We start from the raw sequence: 23,080 nt of genomic DNA, 5'->3' as shown, positions 1-23,080 counted from the left end.
AGAAACATTTGCTGATCCAAAATTAAATATCATATTTCAGCTGCAAATGCTCCTATTAAAATTAAAGTCCCTGAAGGATAGAGTTTACTGTACGCATGAAGTGTGGTAGACCAATCGGTTCCAAAGGTAACAATCCTTGAAAAATAGTAGGAGCTAATGATCAAAATGAGGAGGAAATAAGCTCTAGAAGAGCCCACGACATAACATTTCATGAAACTCCTGAAAAAGTTCAGGTACCTGAAAATAAAGAAAGTGATGAGATCTCCACAAGTTATGTCGCTTCGGAACTGACACAAAATGATCGTCGATGATACATTTAATACAATATAGTGCACAATATTGTAAACGATTGTGAGGATCGGACTAGCAGTTCAGACACTTGAAGATGTCGTACCATTTAGATACAAGTCTTAACCTATATGACTTATTTGGCTAAATCTATATGAAGATCCTTGAAGGATTGAAAATGCCCGAAGCATATAATTCAAAGTCTTGAGAAATGTACTCGATCAAATTATAAAGATCTTTGTATGGTTTAAAGCAATCTGTGCGCGTGTGGTATAATCGCCTCAGTAAATATTTGCTGAAAGAAAGTTACATAAATTATGTTATTTGTCCATGTATTTTTATAAAGAAAATGTCATCAAAATTTGTTACACTTGCTATTTATGTTGGTGACATAAATCTTATTGGAACTCCGGAAGAGCTCCAAGAGGGTCTTAAAAATACTTTTACATGGACAAAGTGTACCCATTAAGTACACCAATGAATATTCAATCACTTGAAGTGAATAAGGATCTGTTCCAACCTCTAGAAGAGGATGAGGAGCTCATTGGTCCTGAAATACTCTATCTCGGTGCAGATGGTGCACTTATTGATCTTGTTAATGCTAATAAAAGTGGTGCAGATCGTATTGGTAATGCAGATGCAGGTTATTTATCTGATCCTCATAAAACTCGATCTCAAACCGGCTACGTATTTACATATGGAGGTACTATCATATCATGGCGCTCCACAAAGCAATCTATTGTTGCTACTTCTTCAAATCACGCTGAGATAATAGCTATTCATGAAGCAAGTAGGGAATGCGTATGGTTGAGATCAATAATTCATTTTATTCGAGAAAAATGTGGTTTGAAATGCGAGAAAAGACCCACAATTTTATACGAAGACAATGTTGCATGCATAGCCCAATTGAAGGGAGGATTTATAAAAGGAGATAGAACGAAGCACATTTCATCAAAATTATTCTACACACACGATCTTCAGAAAAGTGGTGACATTGATGTGCAACAAATCCGTTCAAGTGATAATCCAACAGATTTATTCACTAAATCTTTGCCAACTTCAACTTTTGAGAAGATGATATACAAGATTGGAATGCGGAGACTCAAATATTTGAAACAAGATTTTCATCAGGGGGAGTAAAATACGCGATGCACTCTTTTTCCCTTACTAAGATTTTTTCCCATGGGGTTTTCCTTATAAGGTTTTTAATGAGGCACCTAACAATGCGTATTACTAAATATGTGCACTCTTTTTCATTCACTAGAATTTTTTCCCACGTGGTTTTTCCTAGTAAGGTTTTAATGAGACACATTATCTTTTAATGAACATCCAAGGGGGAGTGTTATAAATATATTATATTATGGATGTTCATTTAATACTCCGTTGTAAATAATCTTCCTGAAGAAGCTTATCCATATGAGACTCCACCGTAAATATGTTTATCTATTTAGTACTCTATTGGAAATAAGTTTCCTGAAGAAGCTTATCACTTCGGTACTCGGTTATGGATAAACATTACCCTAGGTAGAAGATTATCCATATCTGGTATAGTAGCAGCTTACACAACAACTTGCAGTAGCAGCTTACACAACAGCTTGCGTAGCAGCTTACACAACAGCTTGTAATAGCAGCTTACACAACAGCTTGTAGTAGCAGCTTACACAGCAGCTTGCGTATCTGGTATAGTAGCAGCTTACACAACAGCTTCCTTTCTTCTATAAATAGAAGAAATTTCAGTTCATTATGTACATCAGTTTGAATTCGAATAATATATCAGTTTCTCTCTATACTTGTCTTTATTTTATAGTCTTTATTTCATAACAATATTCCGTTTATAAGTAAACCCTCATTTTTTTAATTACGCAATACGACAACATTACAACATTGTTTTTGCCTTATGTCAACACCATGCCAGCTAATGTAACAAATTATTAAAAGTGCTTAACTCCTAAATCTTACCGCCTACAGCGCGTGCAGCCATTAATGGCCACATTTGCAACGGATGTTCCCATGTAAACTCTAACACTTGATGTGCAAAGTTGAGTGAGAGTGACCTAGTGAGTATATTCAAACTCTAATACAGTGTCAGAATTTCAACTTTATAAATTCAGCTTAAAATTCTATTACAACAATGGATTTGAAATTTATTAGTTGTGCTTATTAATTAATATTTTTGAGCCAAAGCCGCTAAATCAGAATGAACGTATAACTTGTACTCCAATCTTTTGGGGCATTTGTATCTATACCCACTTTTTGTGTCACGTTTTAACTTGTGCCCCTTTGGAAAAAAATTTGCAAGTGTACCCGCTTTTTTGCATAACTTCAGCATACAGGGCTGAAGTAGCAAAGGCAATCACGCAAAACTTCATCATTCTAGTAGCCGGGCCTAAAGTTCAGCTCTAGAGCTGAAGTTTTTGTTTTGTAGCTGGCGAACTTCAGCTCTAAAGCTGAAATTTTTGTTTTTGTAACTGGCAAACTTCAGCTCTAGAGCTGAAGTTTTTATTTTGTAACTAGCGAACTTTAGTTCTAGAGCTGAAGTTTTTGTTTGTAACTGGCAAACTTCAGCTGAAGTTTTTATTTTTGTAACTGGCGAACTTCAGCTCTAGAGTTGAAGCTTTTGTTTTGTAACTTGCTTATGATTTTCACTATTTCTGGAAATTTCTTGTTATCAGAAGCAAATCCAACCACTGAGCAAAAAGTTTCTACAGCTGAAAAATGAGAAAATGAAGGTTAACTGCTAGTATTATACAATTATGACATGTCACTGAGTAACTAATCTTCCATATTACGTAATAAGCAACTGTCAAGCTAAGGATAACCACATTGCTGAATTACCAGCTCGATGATGCTATAGCTATATACTACGTTGTTGCCTATGTTGAACAATGTAGTAAAGGTGACATTAAGTGAACTTTTTCTCGTCTTACTAAGCATTGGTTGTCAGTAATTGTGGTGGTAGGAGATATCAGCTCTCCTTTTTGTTGCTTTCGTTGGCTTATCCATTCTCACTATAGGGGTAACAGATTTCTTGCAGAAAATGGAGAAGGATAAGTTTGAGAAAGAAGAGGCGGATATAACTTTGAGGAGGAGGAGGAGGAGAAAGGGGAATGAAGTTGTTTAAAAAGTGAGTACAAGTTAAAAATTTTTAAAAAAATGGGTATAGGTTAAATGGGGGCGACCAAATAGAGCGCCTCGTGTAATTTTTACAATCTTTTGGTACTATAAGTAAACAAAATAATTATTGGATAAAAATTTAGTGCTGTCTTATTCTTTATTTGGTTATTAATTTTATGATTAATTATCTCAGGATTAAAAATATTATCGAGATAATTAATACATGCCAGAGCGTGGGATAGTAATCCCATGATAAGTTATCCCAAGATAAAACGTTAAAATTGACAATCCCATGATTAATACAACAGACCAAACAGTCAATAAAAAACAATACCAGGATAATTAATCCCAACATAACTTGTCTTCAAACCAAACGACTCTAAGAGGTTGTTTGGTTTGAAAATATGTTATGTTGGGTTAGTTATACTGGGATTAATTATACTGGAGTTAGTTATGCTGAGATTAGTTATCCAGGAATTATTTCATATTGATTGTTTGGTATGTTGTATTAATCCTGAGATTGTCAATTTACTACTTTATCTTGGGATTACTATTCCATCCTCTGGCTGATACAGATTATCCAAGTACTATTTTTAATTCGGGGATAACTTATCTAGTATTAATAACCAAACAAAGGATAAGACAGTACATTTTTTCTTATCTTAGGATTATTTTTGCTTATCCATTATACCAAATGGCTCCTAAGAAATTGTTTGGTAGAGTATATAAGAATAATACTGAATAGGGTGTATTTGTAATGCTGAGATTAATTATGCTGAGATTAGTTATTTTAAAAATTAGTATTTCTTACCGACTGTTTGGTTTGGACGTTTGATGTATTAAAAATGATATGCATTGTATAACTTTTTAAAATAATTATTTATTTATAAAAATACCCTCCACATTCTTTACAAAAATATTAGAAAGAATTTGGAAAAGATTTTGAAAGAACAAATCTATATATGAATAGTAATAATACCAAATTTGTTGTTGTTCCTAATACCTCCTACTAATGATGGTGGCCAAGGACACCAATGGTGTTAGGAACACCCCTTTTAAAAACAGAATTAATTAAATAGTGGAAATATGACAAGTTCTAATTCTCAAGATTCTAATCTTGTTTCAACTGTAGCACATGATAGCAACAAACAATAACATTACAATATTTGTATATAATAATAATATCTGTATCTATTAGATACCCATTAGCCCCTTCCCCTTGCCCCCTTTTTAAACATACCCCTCGTAGAAAATTTCTCTCTGTATGTACACACCTCACATATTCTTATTTCATATATATGCAACTGTGTGATCTTTTGGAGTTGATGTTATGCACGCATAATTGGAGAACTATAGTGAGTTGGGTATTGCTTTATTGATTTGATGTTATTGGAATTTTGATAAGACTTTCATTCTTTTTTTAGAAAGCCTATGGATGTTTAGAATTAGGAATTAGGATTGAGAGTTTTTGATGTTTGTAAGATTGAGGAATTAAAGCTGGAAAATAAGGTTTCTTGCAGTTATTGGCTTTAAGGTTTGTTTACCTTTCTCTCTTCTACTGTTTTGTTTGGTTTGTTTTTAAGCATTCATTGCATTAAATGGTGTTGGAAAGTTAATTTGATTTGTTGCTTCAAGTTTTAGCCTGATTTGGTTGACTGTCCTCTTTAACTACTTTAGTTCAAGATTCAGTCTTTATTGCCAGAAAAGTCAATAGTTTATTCTTTTCATTTATTTTCTGATTGATTAAAAGTTTGAGAAATGAAGCAGCTTAAAGTTTTTGAATAAATTGGTTTGTTTGACCTTTCATCCTTTTTTTTACAGGGCTTGAATCAAACAGTTTTCTTGCCTTTTCATGTATATCTGATGATTTGATTTAAGTTGTATGCTAAGTAAAAGATTTTTTTGAGAAGAAATTTGAGAATTTAGCTGCTTTAAATTGCTTTTGGTTGTTAATCTCCTTTGGTTGTTTCTGAGAGTTTGATGCTATTCTTTGGTCTGCTGAGTTTGAAGTCACGGAAAGATCAACTCTTTTTAATTGGCTTTAGTTGCTGGCTTTGGCCGAGGGTCTATCAAAAACAACCTTTCTATCTTTATAAGGTTCTGCGTACTCACTACCCTCCCCACACCCCATTTTGTGGGATTACACTGGGTTTTTTGTTGTTGTTGTTGTAGTAGTTGCTGGCTTTGCTTTTTGATGACTTCAAAACATGAATCTAATGTTGATCGTCGATGTTTTACATTCTTACTCGGACAAAAATTTCATTATAGATGCTATTGGAGAATCTGTATTCTTTCACATCATATATCTTACAGTTTAATGATTACTAGAGATCGCTTTTAAAATCAGTTCTACGTTTACTCGGTCTTGTACACCTCCCTGCCTGTGTGGATTTTGTCCCTATAATTTTCTGGTGCTTCTTATTTCATGCCTCTTTCTTTCTGTATGATAAGATTAGCACGTGGCGCTTGTCTAATTTATTGACAATTAATAGCTGACTTGTTTCTTACTAATGTCAGTCCAAAGACAATGAATTCAACATATACTCAATTCGTTGCCTCTAAAAGGATGGGTATATGTGACCCAATCCATCAAATTGGCATGTGGGGAGATTTCAAAAGTAGCAGTTTCCCAGATACGTCAGCGACCTTGATTCTTGAAGTCGAGAATTGTTTAGAGAATGAGATGCCTATTATGGAGAAAAGACTACACAATGAGGTGCAAATCTTTTTCTTTTTCCTTTAGACTTTTACTTTTCACATATTTATGCTAATTACATAATTAATATGTCTAGACAGAGGAACTTTCACATGGAACAGTTGGAACGTCTAACAGATATGAACCAGAAGCACGTAAACCTATTGATAAGGTTAGAGATATTTCCATATTTTGTCTGCTTTTCTTCTATACCCATTTCTCAATGGGTATTTGTTATTACATTGTGCATGCAGTGCTGATTTAAATGATGGTGTTGAAGGTTGGATCGCTGTCATGTATTAAAAACCAAGCATTCATGTTGTGAGTTGTAAAGTTTGATTGATTCATATCTTTAATATCTTAGTTCCTTTTTTGTGAAAATGGAACTAAGGACATCACACATAGATAGTAAAACTTTGTCGCCGCTGTGAGTTTTTGGATTCCTGATAGCGCCGCATTCATGTATTTGAGGGGTCTTTGTCTTGTCACATATGGTCTTTACCTCTGAGCTTGGAGATATTTGGCTATTTTAAGAGCCTATATTTGCTGCTTTATAACTGACTATATGTATATCAACTGCTTAATTCCGTAGCTTCATATACAGGTGCTTAGACGCCTCGCACAAAACCGTGAAGCTGCTCGTAAAAGTCGTTTACGGAAGAAGGTATCACTTGAATTTTGCTAATTCATTACCCAGAATTTCTCAGCCACTTTTTAATGTCTTTTTAAAGAAGTCAAAATCTTATTTCTGTTTGAGACATAAATATTCCTAAATTCACATGTTGTTACTCAGGCCTATGTTCAGCAGTTGGAAAATAGTAAACTGAAGCTGCTTCAGTTGGAACAAGAACTAGAACGTACTAGACAACAGGTAAAGAGAAAATTTGCATCGACATATGAGATGTTGAATCTCTTCAGTTGATTGATATCAAAAGCATTTTTTTTTTTTACTTTTTAGGATGACAGAAATATAACAAATTAGCAAACATTTTTTGCGACAGGGTCAGTATGCAGGTGGCGGTTTAGATGAGAGTCAGATAGGTTACACCGGAACTGCAAATTCAGGTGTGTAGATTGATGCTGTCTTTTTGTTGATTGCTTAAAGAAGTTCATGCGCAGTACTATTTGCATGTGCATACCTGAGTATATGAATGACAAAAGTTGTGCTTTGGAATGATATAATAGAGTTCGTCTGGAATCGTTGCTCAGTGTATCTGAGTATCAATTATAGTAAGTAGATTGATATGTTTGAAGTGGATTTATTGATTTTGATTTCCTAAATTTTGTAAATGGACTTGTTGATTTGATTTTGCAAAGTTCTGTTCAGCAAGGATTGTAGACGAGAGCTCTATTTTGTTGTTATTGTTGAATACAATTTGAAATAAGCTTTGGTCACTATTTGCTGCTAAGCTCTCTCTTCTAACTAGTTTGATCACAATTTATCAATTACTCGCATGAAGGTAATGTATTAGATCGCTATTTAAGATGCCATAAACCAGATAAAACTAATGGAAAGGATTATTCTATTGCATCTCTAAATGTGACTTCTGAACTACGGAAACTATCATATTAAGGAGTTTTCTTTCCCAAAATATACATTCCACGAATTAAGAAATTATTTCTTCACCCCTTGGAATTACAGCTTTTTTAAAGTACACTTCCTATTGATAAACATAAAGTCTTTGGTAATTATCGGGGATTTCCTGTTGTAGTAACATTCAGTGCAACCATTCAAGTTGTCACCTTATTTCACTTTCTTTTCTTCTTTCTCTTTATTCATATTGTTATTTGAACTTTTTCCTAACTTGTCGAGTCCGCAGGAATTGCTGCTTTTGAAATGGAGTATGGCCATTGGGTGGAAGAGCAAGATAGACAAACAGATGAATTAAGGAGCGCTTTGAATTCTCAAGTTGGTGAAATTGAATTACACCTTCTTGTTGAGGGTTGCTTGAACCACTATTTTGATCTATTTCGCATGAAAGCTACGGCCGCACATGCCGATGTTCTCTTCCTTATGACTGGCACGTGGAAGACATCAGCTGAGCGATTCTTCTTATGGATTGCGGGATTTCGCCCCTCCGAGCTTCTAAAGGTGATGATTGATCTAGTATAACTTGCCACTACATCTCCTGTTCATTGATAAATCCATTTGTTGATGACTCAGCGTTCCACATGCAAGTTAATCTGGGGTCAAGCATGGCCACAAATCTTCCAATTTCACCTTATAATTCTGTTAAAACTTTGTCTGTATTGCTTAGTATGAATAATGGGTAATGTGATTTTGTTTTTGGTGTAGCCTTCGCTTAGATCCTGCGCATGTTGCAACCTGTTCAATGACTTATCTATGCTGTCTTACTCCTACATACATTTTGATTTTTCCTCTCTCGTGCTTGCTCAAGGATTCCTTGCCCAATTAGCTTCCTTTTTTATTTTTATTTTTATGATAAGTCAAAATTTTCATCAATAAACACAAGAGGGTCTCAGAAGAATGTACAAGTTGTTTATTTGATTCAACGTGAATCTAGAAGCATCTATCAAGTATGCCAATCATCAATATAACACTGTATTCTCTCTTTACACATGAAATACAAGATAAATAAGAAAATTTTACTATGTTGAGACAGTCTTCTATTTCTTCATTCCATAGCCACCAAAAGAGGCATACTTGCGATGTCTCCCGTGCTGTCCTCTTTTGACTGCCGATTTCCAGTTCGTGATTACACCCTCCACAATCCTTGGTAACACCCACGATCTGTTGAACAATGAGAATACAACAGTCCACAGCCATGAAACCTACCTGCAATTCAACAAGATATGATTAGTATTTTCTTCAGATTCCTTATAGATGCAGCACAAACTCCCAAATATTATCATTTTCTCACACAGATACTCCGCTGTTAGTATGGCATCCCCTGCTGCCCACCAAGAAAGAAGCAACTTTTTCAAAAATATATTTTGGAGTCTTATTCTCCAAATTCTACTGCACACCTCCCTCTTATTTACTCTATCTATCAGCTCCATAAATTAGATTTAACTCTAAAAGTGAAAATAATCCTGGGAGGGTCTAGATGTAGAAGTCTCAAAATTTCTTGCATATATGTGGCATGAACCAATATCTCATTGACTATCTCATTGATGTTCGATACCTGGTCAATGTCTAATGCGTTTGAGAGTTGAAGCAAATCCAACAGCAGATGTCAATATTTCTGTTTTTCTTTGGCTGTTCTTTTAGAGGTCAATTATTATGATTGATGGTGTTTGTTCTGATGTCTTCTGTGAAAAGAACTGCTTATACATGATCCTATGGTACCTACAGGTACTCACACCAAATGTGGAGCCATTGACAGAACAACAACTCCGGGAGGTTTGCAACCTCACCCAATCCTGTCAACAGGCAGAAGACGCGTTGTCACAAGGAATGGTAAAACTCCACCAGATTCTTGCTGAGGCTGTTGCAGCTGGTACACTAGGCGAAGGGATTATCCTTCCGCAGATGGCTGCTACCATTGAAAAGTTGGAAGCTCTTGTTAGATTTGTAAATCAGGTAATATGTCAACTTTTTTTGTTTTGCTTCCTTTTTAATCAGAATTCTAAACTTACAGAATGATATTTGTAATTACCTGGGAACACCCCATGTAAGTACGGATCCGCAGTATAACCGAGTGATGCAAGTTGTACAGCAAAGAAATGATTAAATAGCTTGATTTGTGCAAAATCCACGTAACCTTGATGTTTTTACAACAACAACAACAACTACAAACCCAGTGTGATCCCACAAGGGGGGTCTGTGTGTGTATGCAGGCTTACCCCTACATTGCGAAGGTAGAGAGACTGTTTCCGATAGACCCTCGCCTTAGGAAAGGCAATCACAGCATTAGTGAAAAGAAATACACAGTTGGAATGATGTTTTTAGTTCAAGAAATTGAAGTTGAGGTTTTTATGCTTTTGGCTAGGTAGAAGCCGAAAATTAGTAAGGCTAACCATTGATCTGTGAACCTTTGAAGTGTGTGAGTGCAAGTTCAACTATTTGACATGTGGTTCGCTCATGTTCATACTTGAGTCATTGCCAACTCAATCTGCTTTGCCTTTGTGATAACAGGCAGATCATCTTCGCCGAGAAACCCTTCTACAGATGTCCTGCATCCTGACTCCGCAACAATCAGCTCAGGGTCTTCTTGCCTTGGGAGAGTACTTTAAACGTCTTCGTGCTCTAAGCTCACTTTGGACCAGTCGTACTTCTGAACCAGCATAAAGAAGCAAGAAACACATAATTCAACTTTGCCAATGAAAGCTGTGCAAGCTAAAATCTGCATCTTGCTTATACCGGTAATACTATGAATTTGGATATGCAACATAATATCAGCTTGCGCCGTTTGGACACTGCTTCGCCCCTGATTGAAATCTGTATATAATTTCCGGTATGCTGTAATTGGGACTTCGAAATTTGAATTTGTCTTTTTTTCTTTTCACATTGGTTTTGATGATTGTAAATCAATATGGTCTTGAGAGGTTTTCCGAGGCTCGCTTGCCAGAGTCTCGGGATGGAACTTACTCGAAGTTGCTGTTATGGTGCCTCTCTGTATGTACCTCTCTGTAGTATCTATTATGGGAGTGTGTGATGTGGCAAGCAATTTTTGAATGCTTTGCAGATGAACAACTGCTATAAAAGAAAAAGAGCAATGATGGCATGAGCAATATTATGTTGTTACTTAATGAATTTTGTGTTGTGGAAAATTTGCATATACACGTTTACTTGTACGGATTTTCATCCAAAAAGATTGTTGGTTACTTGGACAAATGTAAATACCAAGTTCAGCTATGGCATACTCCATAATATTTAACATCTTTGCTAGTACTGTAGTTGTTTGTGTCGTCTTTGTTGAATTTTGTTTTTTTGATCAAGCAATTGGTGGAATATATACCTATAGTGCAAAAGTTAGAAGTGTGTATAACTGAACCCTTTTGGTCATGGGATTTGACCTTAAGATCAAATACACCAAGTACATAGATCCTGCAAAGATATTGACCTTCTGTAATTGCAAAAACCTTCAATATTTGAACTGTAATGGTTTGAGCTCTGCTCTAATAAGATCTTGTATAGTGTTGAATATTAATTTCTCAACACTTCAACCCTAGACCTTACAATGAGTTCAAAGACGTGTTCAAGTTAACACAAAATTCTGAAACTTATTCAAAACTGAAACACTAAATTGTCACCCTTCTAAAGGTGTCGTGACAATTTGAGAGAGCCAGAATTGTTCTAGTGTACATTTAACCATCGAAACTGATTCAGAAATTATTTCAACTATAATTAAACTTAAATTGTCAACCACATTCTGCATCCATGCAAATTTTCATCCTCTGTCCCCTCCAAACACCCCCTCTATTTTGTAGAACACTGTGAGGAATAAAATAGCAGGAATTTCTTGCTTTCTTTTACATAGTTATTGTACTGGAAAATCAGCTGTCCCCTTTGGTTGAAGGAGAATCAACTGAGCAATTCACAACAATCTGGCTACTCTTGAGAGATTTTCACAACTTTGAAATTGAATAGTCCAATGCATCAACTAAGAAGTCTGCACAAAATACAAGTTTAATTGCTTAAAACCAGACATTAAAATAAAAGGAACTTGCTTCCTTCTCTTTTCTAGGGCATATTGGTTTGTTTGGTGTTCATTATTAAAGCGGTTCAAGATTATTTTAATAAATTATGAAGATAATATCAGTTAATTAATAGTTTGCTACTAGTCTTGAAATTTGATTTTGGTGCATATTTGCAAATTTGGATCCTGTTAATAAAAATAAAAAGGCAGCCCGGTGCATTAATGCAAGCATTAATGGCTGCTTCCACGAATCGAACCTGTGACCTATAGGTCACAAGGAGCCAACTTTATCGTTGCTCCAAGGTTCCCCTTCATTCTGTTAATAAAAGTGATTTTCAAATATACTGATCAAATAAGATGGAATAATCCAAGAAAAATATGCGATATATTGAACCAGTGGGTAAAGAGGTTACCTGCATCATCCTTGCCAAAACACATAGGAGGCTTTATTCTGAAAACATTTCCATGTAAACCACCTTTCCCTACAAGAACACCAAGTTCTATATCCAGAAGCAAGTGCATTGTTAGTATATGTACAACGGTTTTCAATTCTCTTTAATTCATCAGCTGATTATACAAACCTCTAAGCTTCTCAAAGAGAACTCCAGTTTCTGCCTTGGCGGGTGTCTTTTCTTTTCTGTCAGTTACAAGTTCGATACCAACCATTAAACCCCTGCCTCGCACATCTCCAATTACTGGAGGTAACAAGGTATGTTAGTGATAATATTAACCAGAAGATGCATGTCACTAGGAGGAAAACTAAAGGATCATTAAAGCAGAAGACTCGGAAATAGAAAAATGATCAACTCTTTGATGCCAAGATATCAACATTTGGTGCTATATAAACTGAAGAAATTTGATTGGGATGAAAAGAAATCCATTTTGGCTCATACATGTCTGATTTTGAAAGAGCAAGAGACTTACTGTCATGTCTTTTCTGTAGATCCCTCAGCCGCCCAATCAAGTGTGAGCCAACCTCAGCACAATGCTTTTGGCGTTGTTCCTTATCGATTACTCTGAGTACTGCATGCCCACCAGCAGAGCAAACAGGGTTCCCCCCATATGTATTAAATTGTATCTTTTGAGCCATAACACTAGCAATTTCTGGCGTTGTGACAACAGCTCCAAGTGGCAAACCATTTCCGATACCCTGAAAAATTAAAAACTCCGGAATAACAGGCCATTCCACAAGATGCAAAACAGCAAAAGACACGATATGTAACCAATAAATATGGTGCACTCTTGTGAAGACCAAAAGTTCTTCACATAGGGAGGTTTAATCTAGTCTGTTCACCTCAGCTTGCATCCCACTCAGGACTAAAGAAAGCGGCATGATGACCTCGTCTTAAAATAAGATATAAGCACACCTTAGCGCCTTGCCCAGAGAGAATATTGGGGATGAAAGTCTTAGGAGGCGGCAGGGTCTATGGAGCAAGTCTCCCATAACAGGAACATGGCTGAGCAAAAAGATGAAAAGAAACAATTACAATACCTTTGCCATTGTAACTATATCAGGAATCACACCCTGTGTCTCAAAACCCCAGTAGTCGCTCCCTGTGCGACCAAAGCCAGTTTGTACTTCATCAGCAATACAAACACCTCCTGCTTTGCGAACAATGTCATAAACCAACTTCAAGTATCCAGGGGCTAGTTCAACAGCTCCTCCAACCCCCTAAAGCAAAAAAAACAGAATTTTATCACGCTTGAAATGTTCAGCCTCTGGTCTAAGACTCGAAGCAGCATTTTGCCACATTGAAGGGAGAATTAACAAGTCCAAACCTGAATTGTTTCAGCAATAAAACCAGCAACCTTTCCTGAAGTACCATGATCAATGTGATCCTGTACATCTTCAGCATATCGTTTAGCGTCAGATCCGAATACTCCACGATATGGGTTAGGATTCAGAACGTGATGGATTTCACCCTGTAAATCATCAAAGAAATTAAGGAAAAACATTTGGAATGTCAAACTTCAAATGCATGAACTTCTCTCATCGAAGTGTTCACTGGATAAACTAATAAAAAAAAGAAGAAAAAGATACACTTCTAATCTCTTCATGGCATGGCGCAGGGGTATACCTGTGGAATAGGGTACTTCCATGTGTTAAGAGCAGTTAGCCCAATTGTGTTGGCACTTCCGCCATGATATGCATTCCTCAAGGCAATCATATTTAGGTTACCACTGTACAATCGTGCCATCAGCATTGCCAATTCATTTGCTTCTGTCCCTGAATTTACGAAATATACTACCTGCAGTTCAAAACAAGCAAGTCAGACTGACGAATATTAGAAACTTCCTTGTAGGGATACTGCTGGGTTCATGTTTCAGAAGATAAACCTCGGAGACACAAACCAATCCAAATTTATCGGCATAGTGTAGTTGACATGTTAAGATACTACTCTAATACTACAACATTTAGTTAGTCTCAAGGGGCTTCAGATAATAATAATTCACATCAGACAATTGGTCTTCACTGCCTTGAATTATATGGAGGGATTAAAATCTAATAACTCAATGGATACTGGGTGCTTTGACACTTACCTCTCTTTCCTTTTCTGGACTAACTTTGTCTTTATCTTGTTATAAACATTTGTGGCTTAGTTCATAACAATAAACAAGAATTACATGTCTATATAGATATTGCATGTCTATGTTCTTTTCAAAAGATAATAAGTGAAAATAATTTGACAGCCAAGTTATTTTAGGCAAACAATTGAGTCCATACTCCAACTTCTGTCTTTAATCTGATGAACACGTGATAAAAATCGATTGTACCCATTACTATAGAGGAAGTTATTACAATCTGAATAGAACTTCTCCACGACCCTAAAACCTCAATAAAATTGTATAAGCTACAAGAAAAAAGAATTAGTGGTTTCAAATGGTGAACAAATACAAAATTCTAGAATCTTATATCCACATACTCCCAAAGTACAAACTTCCAAGCATAGTTTGACAAGGATAAAAGATCATGGGAAAAAAGCTTGAATTAGCTATCATATAGAAGGTAGTTAAAGATTCCATTCTGAATCATAAAGGAACACACCAAAAAGGAAGTATAGATAAAGGGAAAGATGTCAACAAAGGCCAATTTAAGATAAAGGAAATCATGTCATGCTAACCTAAACTATTGGAAGGGTACAAATATCAATCTTTCTGTCATGGTTGAATGAAGAGCTTTGTAAAAATTGGGAAAGGAATTATATCAGGGGCACTTTCCATAAGTAGAGTATCAGAGCCCAAAATGGAACTTCCAAGTAGAGAAATTCAGTTTATACTATTTATGCACATATAGTTGAAGAAAATGCACACCAAATAGACCATTAGGGTAGTGGTATTATTTTAACCTTTAGGTTTCCTGGCATCTTAGATGCCAATGCTTCCGCAAAATCGCCGATCGCATGATGTAGATATATGGTTGTAGCATGTTGGAGAAGCTTGCTTTGCTCCGTGATGGCATCCAACACCATAGGATGACAATGACCGCATGAGACAGTAACTATTCCAGCAAAAGCATCAAGATAACGTCTTCCGTTCTCATCATACAAATATTGCATCTTCCCCTCAACAATATTTAGCTGTTTGAAGAAGTAAAAGAGTTATTAGAAAGAGACACAGCTTTAAGGAAAGCAATTATAGAGCTTTCACATACCAACATGGGCATTTACTTCATGCCTGTTTTCCTTCTTGTTATTTTGGTTAGCCGTTCCATACGAGTAGGAAAATACAATATAAAAACAGGAATAGATTCTCAAATATTATAAATTCAGAAGAAACCAGAATCGGCCTAACAATAGAACATCAAATATCCATCATAGAACTTGCAGAGAGTTGAAGAAGAAAACAAGGGCTGTCCTTTCAAGGCGCCTCCTTGAGGGAACAAGGGCCGGTCGAGAAGCTGGCAATCAAAATGCAAAGGAAAGAAAAAACTTGTCATCTCTACTTGCAGGACAGGACACTCTACAACAACAACTACGCTTCAGTTGAGACCGGCTTTATGAATCCTCACTGACACTCTAAAATTCAAATTGGAAAATAAATCTTATATTACTCATTCACTGAAGAATCAGACATTGACTCATTCAATAATAAATATCAAAATGGTGTACAACACTCGAACAAATACACATTCCAAATATTCAGAATCAAATCTTGATCATCAGACTAGCACAGAGAAACACAATCCCTCTCCTCTTCTTTCTTTCTTTTTCCTAAAGTAAATCATACAATCCAATTTGTAAATTCATATGCTTTAAAATCCACTAAGTATCTCAAAACCAAGAAAATATAAAACTAATGTGTAATTAGTTAAAAAAAGAAGAGATATTTACAGGTTTTTGGTAGTAGTAGAAGAGGGAAGGACCCAGAAACTTCTTTCTTTTCTCCAAAACCTCATCAGCCAAAGGCCCTTTATACGGCTTTGGCTGGTAGTCAAACGGCGGCAGTTCCGGCGGCGCCACCACCGCTTGACCGGGAAAGTACCCCAGGCACCTATATTTGGCAATTCCAGCACACCCTTTTAGTAATTTCCTCTGTAACGCCATTCTTGATTGATCACAATATAACAGAAAAAATACTACTCCTAGCTAAAACATCACAAAGATATATAGGGACAGACCCGCATGAATCGATTAGTGCTGACATGGAAAAATGTTGGATTGTAGTAGTAGGTGAAGGAATAGTAGTATTAAAGATTATCTGAGGTTTAACTCAACGGACCCCACAAAAGATTCCCATATTTTTTTTTAATGGATTAGAAAATTGTTTGGTTTCCATTTTTGTTTTATTTTAAGGTAGTGGAATCCAAGCCAGTTTGTGAATCTCAATTACTCCCTCCGTTCCACGGTAAATAATCAATTTGCCTTTTTATTTTGATCCAAAATAAGTGTCCATTTATATAACCAAGAAAAAATTTAATTTAGTTTTCCAAATTTATACTTACGTACGTATCCTTAAAAAGTCTTTTACTCCTCACATTAACTATGTTGTACCATTTAATTAACTAGTTTAGTCACACTAACTATATTTATCTAGAATTTAGTATTTCCTTAATAGGTGTGCCCAGGACAAATTGATCACTTATTGTGGACCAGAGGGAGTATTAGATAACTTTGTTCGTCAAAAATTAAATAAATGTGAAGAAATCAACTGATATTTTAATTTTCATTTGAAATAGCTTAGTTAATTATTTAAGTTTTGAAGAATATCGGAAAGACTTATTAATACGCGTTTAGTTAATTTAAGTTTAAGAGGAGCAATGATCACGAACTTAGGTAAATAAAATCTGCTTTTCAATTTTCATTTCGCGATGAGAATTACTGCTATGAAGATACAAAACGTTATGCTGCAATATTTGAATTTATTTTAATTATACCAATACAAAAGGAAGTGAATAAACATTAAAGTTTCAGTTTGTTGGAACTTCGTTTAATAATATACAAAAACATTACTATTAAATTAATCAATCATGTAGGTTTTCCATGTGATGTCAGATGTGGGTACTATTCTCTAAGCGCTTTAGGTGAACGTTATCGAGAGAAAATTAGAAATTAGCTTAATAATTTTTTTCTGAAAAATTCTAAGGAAAATCCTTGTAAATCACACAAGAGATATAAACTGACTGAGGAGACTCTGGTGAGGAAAATCCGAAGTCTCTCACGTGGGAATCATTCACTGAACCAATTCAGCTAACCCACAATTAGGTTGATAATTACGTATTTATTTGTTATGGTAAAAGTGTCACGTTCATTTATTTTAATTGAGGGTCCTTGTCAAGCAGATTCTGCATACGTGTTTATCATAATCCACATGGGGGCACGATTTGATGCATCATAGGATATGGAATTATGATTGTTGATTCACTTCCAGATTAATTGCTCAATTAAATAGAAAAGTTAACTATCACTACTAGTAATATATTACTTGCTGGTTTGACCATCAAATTTTAGTTTAAATACAACACTACTGCTCCTATCTTGATCCAGAAATAATTTTCGTTAAAGATAAATCACTGTTGAAAAACATCGTTGCACACGGAGAGACGAGCTAGGAGTTGAAATTTACGGGTTCTAAACTTGTCATGAAATTTATAATACGTCTTAGTTCTTACTAGATTCATAATTAAATATTTATACATATCTAATGAATTTTCTAATGCAAATATTGAGTCTAAGCAAAAACTTCTGGGAACGACTGATCCCATAATTAGTATTCTAGCTCTGCCCCTAACACAAGCTACATTTGTTATTTCCTTTAGGTCAACCATGAAATGATATTTTAGCTAGAGTAACTACTAGATATAACTTGTTATAACATATTACTTACCATTTATTTTAGATTACCAATCAATATTATTAGATAGAAGTACCTGTAAATACTTACTCAATATTTAAAAAAGGATTGGATTTTATAAGTATTTTTTATATCGTTAATACGCGAATTTCAAACAGAAATTCCTTAGAAATTGGACTTCCATCGAAATGTCAGTCGGAAATTCATGTTTTTCAGTAGTGGCATAAAGTTAAGCTCATTGTAAATTATATTAACAAATATTAGTCTTTCGGCATGCTACTGTAAAAGAATTAATAGTATTGTCAAATAAAATCCAAGAGGATTGCATAACGTTCGAAAGTTGAACTATTTGGATAAGCATAGCATGTTTATTAGGCAGTAAGAAAAAGAAATAAGGCCACCTTCATCATACAAAGCTTATCCAAAATTTTAAAATATGGGTCCTCCACTGACGCTTGTCATATTATCGGTTGATTTGAGTTTTTTTTAGTGTTTTAAGATAAGCTATACTCTTGATTAATCTAAACTTGTATTTTATTTTATTAGTATTATTAGTTATGAGCTATACAATTATTGAATACTATTATCTTAAGCGGTTAAACCTACTCAATTCTTACTATTAAAATCCAAATAAAAGAAAAAAGTAGAATGAAAACGACAAATTAATACCGTAAAAAGTTGAAACTTGTGCAATATATATATATAATTCTTTAAATATAAATTGCTTACCCGAAAAAAACTATTTCGTAATAAAAATTGGAGACGAAAATTCAATAATGAAGTTGGAATAGAATATGACTAAGCAATAGTTTGAATAGAATAAGAATACAACTAAGCAAATCTCACATCGTGTAACTTAGATTTTATAACACATAAATTATTTTTTGGGAGATAAGTTTATAGTAGTTCAAGATAGAGATAAAATTCAATCTGAAATAATCAATAGCTAAAATCTGGATCCTTAGTAGGCGTTTGGCCATAAGTTTTGGAAGTTTTTTTTCACAAAAAAATTCAAATATATATTTGTTTATTGAATTGATTTAGTTTTTGGGAGATTTTGAAAATCAAAACTTCATGGCTTAAGACCTCTTTTTAGGGCCAAATCATCTTGCCCCAAAATTCATGTCCAAACACATTTTTAATTTCGCGCCAAACTTTACCAAAATTAACTTTTTCCAAAATATTTTGGGAATCTATGTCCGATGGATCCTTAATTTGTTGTTCACCGTGACATTTTAAAGAAATAATTGGGTTGGAGAGAAGTCAAGGAGAGAAAGGGAATCGGAAAAATGAAAGGAAAAAAAGGCAAAAGAGGGAAATAGAAAAAACAGAATAGAAAATGTAAAAAATAAGAAGAGAAAAAGAGCTAAAAATGAAATATAGCATAAGTAGCCATGTAGTCTCGAACCGACACACCGGCTGCTAAACTTTGCAATTTATAAATCGGAAAAGGGCCTAAATTTCTTCTAAACTATTGGAAATAGAGCAATTATACCATCCGTTTGCTATTGGGCACAAAAATAACCCCACCGTTAGTCAAGTGGAGCATAATATACCCCTCTCCACTAACAGACTCCACGTCAACTATAAAATCACTTAAAAAGATTTTTTTTTTTTGCTGAGTTGGAGCTCCACATCAGATTTGACTGTTTTTTTTTTCATCAAAGAAAATTAATGAAATCTAACTTACCCATGTCATTTCCCATTTTCAACAATCAACGGATAAAAATGCCTTAATCAACAAATCCTATCAAAGAATCAATTATGCTCCTCAATAAGTTCGAAATAACACCCTTTAAGGCCAATGACCTTCGCCAAGAAGAAGATTTCGACCTTGATAGAACGACGACGAGTTACTATTTCGATAAAGTTTAAAATAACACCCTTTAAGGCCAAGGGCCTTCGCCAAAAAGAAGAATTCGACCTTGATCAAATAACGATGGGTTGCTATTTCGATATGTTCAAAATAACACCCTTTAAGGCCAATGGCCTTCACCAAAAAGAAGAGTTCGATCTCGATCGAACGATGATGGGTTACTATTTCAATAAGTTCAAAATAGCACCCTTTAAGGCCAATGGCCTTCGCCAAAAAGAAAAGTTCGACCTCGATCGAACGATGACGGGTTACTATTTTGGTAAGTTCGAAATAACACCCTTTAAGGCCAAGCGCCTTCGACAAAAACAAGAGTTCGACCGCGATCGAACGACGATGGGTTGCTATTTCGATAAGTTCAAAATAAGACCTTTAAGGCCAAGGGCCTTCGCCAAAAAGAAGAGTTCGACCTTGATCGAACGACGATGGATTGCTATTTCGACAAGTTAGAAATAACACCCTTAAAGGCCAAGGGCCTTCGCCAAAAAGAAGAGTTCGACCTCGATCGAACGACGAGGGGTTGCTATTTTGATAAGTTCGAAATAACACCCTTTAAGGCCAAACGCCTTCGACAAAAAGAAGAGTTCGTCCTCGATCGAACGACGATGAGTTACTATTTTGATAAGTTCAAAATAACACTCTTTAAGGCCAAGGGCCTTCGCAAAAAAGAAGAGTTCGACCTCGATCGAACGACGAGGGGTTGCTATTTTGATAAGTTCGAAATAACACCCTTTAAGGCCAAACGCCTTCGACAAAAAGAAGAGTTCGTCCTCGATCGAACGACGATGAGTTACTATTTTGATAAGTTCAAAATAACACTCTTTAAGGCCAAGGGCCTTCGCAAAAAAGAAGAGTTCGACCTCGATCGAACGACGATGGGTTGCTATTTTGATAAGTTCAAAATAACACTCTTTAAGGCGAAGGGCCTTCATCAAAAAGAAGAGCTTGACTTCGATCGAACGACGATGGGTTGCTATTTCAAAAAGTTCAAAATAACACCCTTTAAGGCCAAGGGCCTTCGCCAAAAAGAAGAGTTCGTCCTTGATCGAATGAGGACGGGTCGGTATTTCAACATGTTCGAAATAACACCCTTTAAGGCCAAGGGCCTTCGTAAAAAAGAAGAGTTCAACCTTGATCGAACGACGACTGGTTAATATTTCGAAAAGTTTTAAATAACACCCTTAAAAGCCAAAAGCCTTCGCCAAAAAGAAAAGTTCGACCTTGATCGAACGACGATGGGTTCATATTTCGACAAGTTCAAAATAACACTTTTAAGGCCAAGGGCCTTCGCCAAAAAGAAGAGTTCGACCTCGATCGAATGACGACGGGTTACTATTTCGATAAAGTTAGAAATAAAAACCTTTAAGGCCAAGGGCCTTCGCCAAAAAGAAGAATTAGACCTCGATTGAACGACGATGGGTTGCTATTTCGATAAGTTCGAAATAACACCCTTTAAGGCCAAGGGCCTTCGCCAAAAATAAGAGTTCGACCTCGATCGAACGATGATAGGTTACTATTTCGATAAGTTCAAAATAACACCCTTTAAGACCAAGGGCTTTCGCCAAAAAGAAGAGTTCGACCTTGATTGAATGACGACGGGTTATTATTTCAATAAGTTCGAAATAACACCCTTTAAGGCCAAGGGCCTTCGCCAAAAAGAAGAGTTCGACCTCGACAGAACGACGACGTGTTACTATTTCGATAAAGTTCGAAATAAAACCCCTTAAGGCCAAGGGCCTTCGCCAAAAAGAAGAATTTGACCTCGATTGAACGACGATGTGTTGCTATTTCGATAAGTTTGAAATAACACCCTTTAAGGCCAAGGGCCTTCGCCAAAAAGAAGAGTTCGACCTCGATCAAACGATGACGGGTTACTATTTCGATAAGTTCAAAATATCACCCTTTAAGGCCAAGGGCCTTCGCTAAAAAGAAGCGTTCAACCTCGATCGAACGACGACGGGTTACTATTTCAATAAGTTTGAAATAACACCCTTTAAGGCCAAGGGCCTTCGCTAAAAAGAAGAGTTCGACCTTGATCGAACGATGATGGGTTGCTATTTCGATAAGTTCAAAATAACACCCTTTAAGTCCAAAGGCCTTCGCCAAAAAGAAGAGTTCGACCTCGATCGAACGACGACGGGTTACTGTTTTGATAAGTTCGAAATAATACCCTTTAAGGCCAAGGGCCTTCGCCAATAAGAAGAGTTCGACCTCGATCGAACGACATCGGGTTACTATTTCGATAAGTATGAAATAACACCCATTAAGGCCAAGAGCCTTCGCCAAAAGGAAGCGTTCGACCTCGATCGAACGACGATGGGTTACTATTTTGATAAGTTCGAAATAGCACCCTTTAAGGCCAAGGGCCTTCGCCAAAAAGAAGAGTTAGACCTCGATCGAACGACGATGGATTGCTATTTCGATAAGTTCGAAATAACACCCTTTAAAGCCAAGGGCCTTCGCCTAAAAGAAGATTTCTACATCGATCGAACGACGATGGGTTGCTATTTCGATAAGTTCAAAATAACAGCCTTTAAAGCCAAGGGCCTTCGCCAAGAAGAAGAGTTCGACCTCGATCGAACAACGACGGGTTGCTATATCGATAAAGTTCGAAATAACACCCTTTAAGGCCAAGGGCCTTCGCCAAAAAAAAGAGTTCGACCTCGATCGAACGACGCTGGGTTGCTCTTTCGATAAGTTTAAAATAACACCCTTTAAGGCCAATGGCCTTCCCCAAAAAGATGAGTTCGACCTCAATCAAACGACGACGGGTTATTATTTCAATAAGTTCGAAATATCACCCTTTAAGGCCAAAAAGAAGAGTTCGACCTTGATCGTACGACGACAGGTTACTATTTCAATAAGTTTGAAATAACACCCTTTAAGGCCAAGGGCCTTCGCAAAAAAGAAGAGTTTGACCTCGATCGAACGGAGATGGGTTGCTTTCTATAAGTTCGAAATAACACCCTTTAAGGCCAAGGGCCTTCGCCAAAAAGAAGATTTCGACCTTGATCGAACGATGATGAGTTGCTAGTTCGATAAGTTCGAAATAACACCCTTTAAGTCCAATTCCCTTCGCCAAAAAGAAGAGTTCGACCTCGATCGAACGACGACGGGTTACTATTTTGGTAAGTTCGAAATTACACCCTTTAAGGCCAAGGGCCTTTGCCAAAAAGAAGAGTTCCACCTCGATCGAACGACGATGGGTTGCTATTT

At 36.0% G+C, this 23,080-nt stretch overlaps 2 protein-coding genes across 3 annotated transcripts; one reads left to right on the top strand and one right to left on the bottom strand.

The window, feature by feature from the left end:
- Positions 1-4,617: 4,617 nt before the first annotated feature.
- On the top strand, positions 4,618-10,814 carry LOC107827734 (TGACG-sequence-specific DNA-binding protein TGA-1A-like). 2 transcript variants are annotated; one of them, XM_016654927.2, is made up of 9 exons: positions 4,618-4,757; positions 5,920-6,118; positions 6,195-6,269; positions 6,702-6,761; positions 6,891-6,968; positions 7,099-7,162; positions 7,918-8,189; positions 9,414-9,641; positions 10,197-10,814. In XM_016654927.2, exons 2-9 carry the CDS (start codon positions 5,930-5,932, stop codon positions 10,347-10,349), a joined length of 1,119 nt encoding a protein of 372 aa, XP_016510413.1. In that variant the 5' UTR covers positions 4,618-4,757; positions 5,920-5,929; the 3' UTR covers positions 10,350-10,814. The 2 variants fall into 2 exon arrangements, with proteins under 2 accessions (XP_016510413.1, XP_016510412.1); XM_016654926.2 differs by having other exon boundaries at positions 4,639-4,936.
- Positions 10,815-11,151: 337 nt separating this feature from the next.
- LOC107827733 (alanine--glyoxylate aminotransferase 2 homolog 1, mitochondrial) lies at positions 11,152-16,356 on the bottom strand. The gene is made up of 9 exons (XM_016654925.2): positions 16,032-16,356; positions 15,048-15,278; positions 13,779-13,949; positions 13,480-13,623; positions 13,193-13,372; positions 12,625-12,850; positions 12,282-12,395; positions 12,114-12,200; positions 11,152-11,673 (listed from the first exon to the last, which is right to left on the bottom strand). The coding sequence occupies exons 1-9, from the start codon at positions 16,242-16,244 to the stop codon at positions 11,630-11,632; spliced, it is 1,410 nt and encodes a 469-aa protein (XP_016510411.1). The 5' UTR covers positions 16,245-16,356; the 3' UTR covers positions 11,152-11,629.
- Positions 16,357-23,080: the final 6,724 nt, after the last annotated feature.

This window comes from Nicotiana tabacum, chromosome 11, assembly GCF_000715075.1.
Source record: "Nicotiana tabacum cultivar K326 chromosome 11, ASM71507v2, whole genome shotgun sequence".
NCBI lineage: Eukaryota > Viridiplantae > Streptophyta > Magnoliopsida > Solanales > Solanaceae > Nicotiana > Nicotiana tabacum.
Note: the sequence above shows the minus strand (reverse complement) of the source record. Positions and strands in the feature narration are given on the sequence as shown.

Coding starts and splice junctions, on each gene's coding strand:
- LOC107827733 (XM_016654925.2), bottom strand. CDS start 16,244: ATGGCGTTACAGAGGAAATTACTAAAAGGGTGTGCTGGAATTGCCAAA. Junction 13,624..13,778: donor GGAAGTACCCTATTCCACAG/GTATACCCCTGC, acceptor GATGATTTACAG/GGTGAAATCCATCACGTTCT. Junction 12,851..13,192: donor ATATAGTTACAATGGCAAAG/GTATTGTAATTG, acceptor TTAATTTTTCAG/GGTATCGGAAATGGTTTGCC.
- LOC107827734 (XM_016654927.2), top strand. CDS start 5,930: ATGAATTCAACATATACTCAATTCGTTGCCTCTAAAAGGATGGGTATA. Junction 6,270..6,701: donor CACGTAAACCTATTGATAAG/GTTAGAGATATT, acceptor CTTCATATACAG/GTGCTTAGACGCCTCGCACA. Junction 6,762..6,890: donor AAAGTCGTTTACGGAAGAAG/GTATCACTTGAA, acceptor GTTGTTACTCAG/GCCTATGTTCAGCAGTTGGA.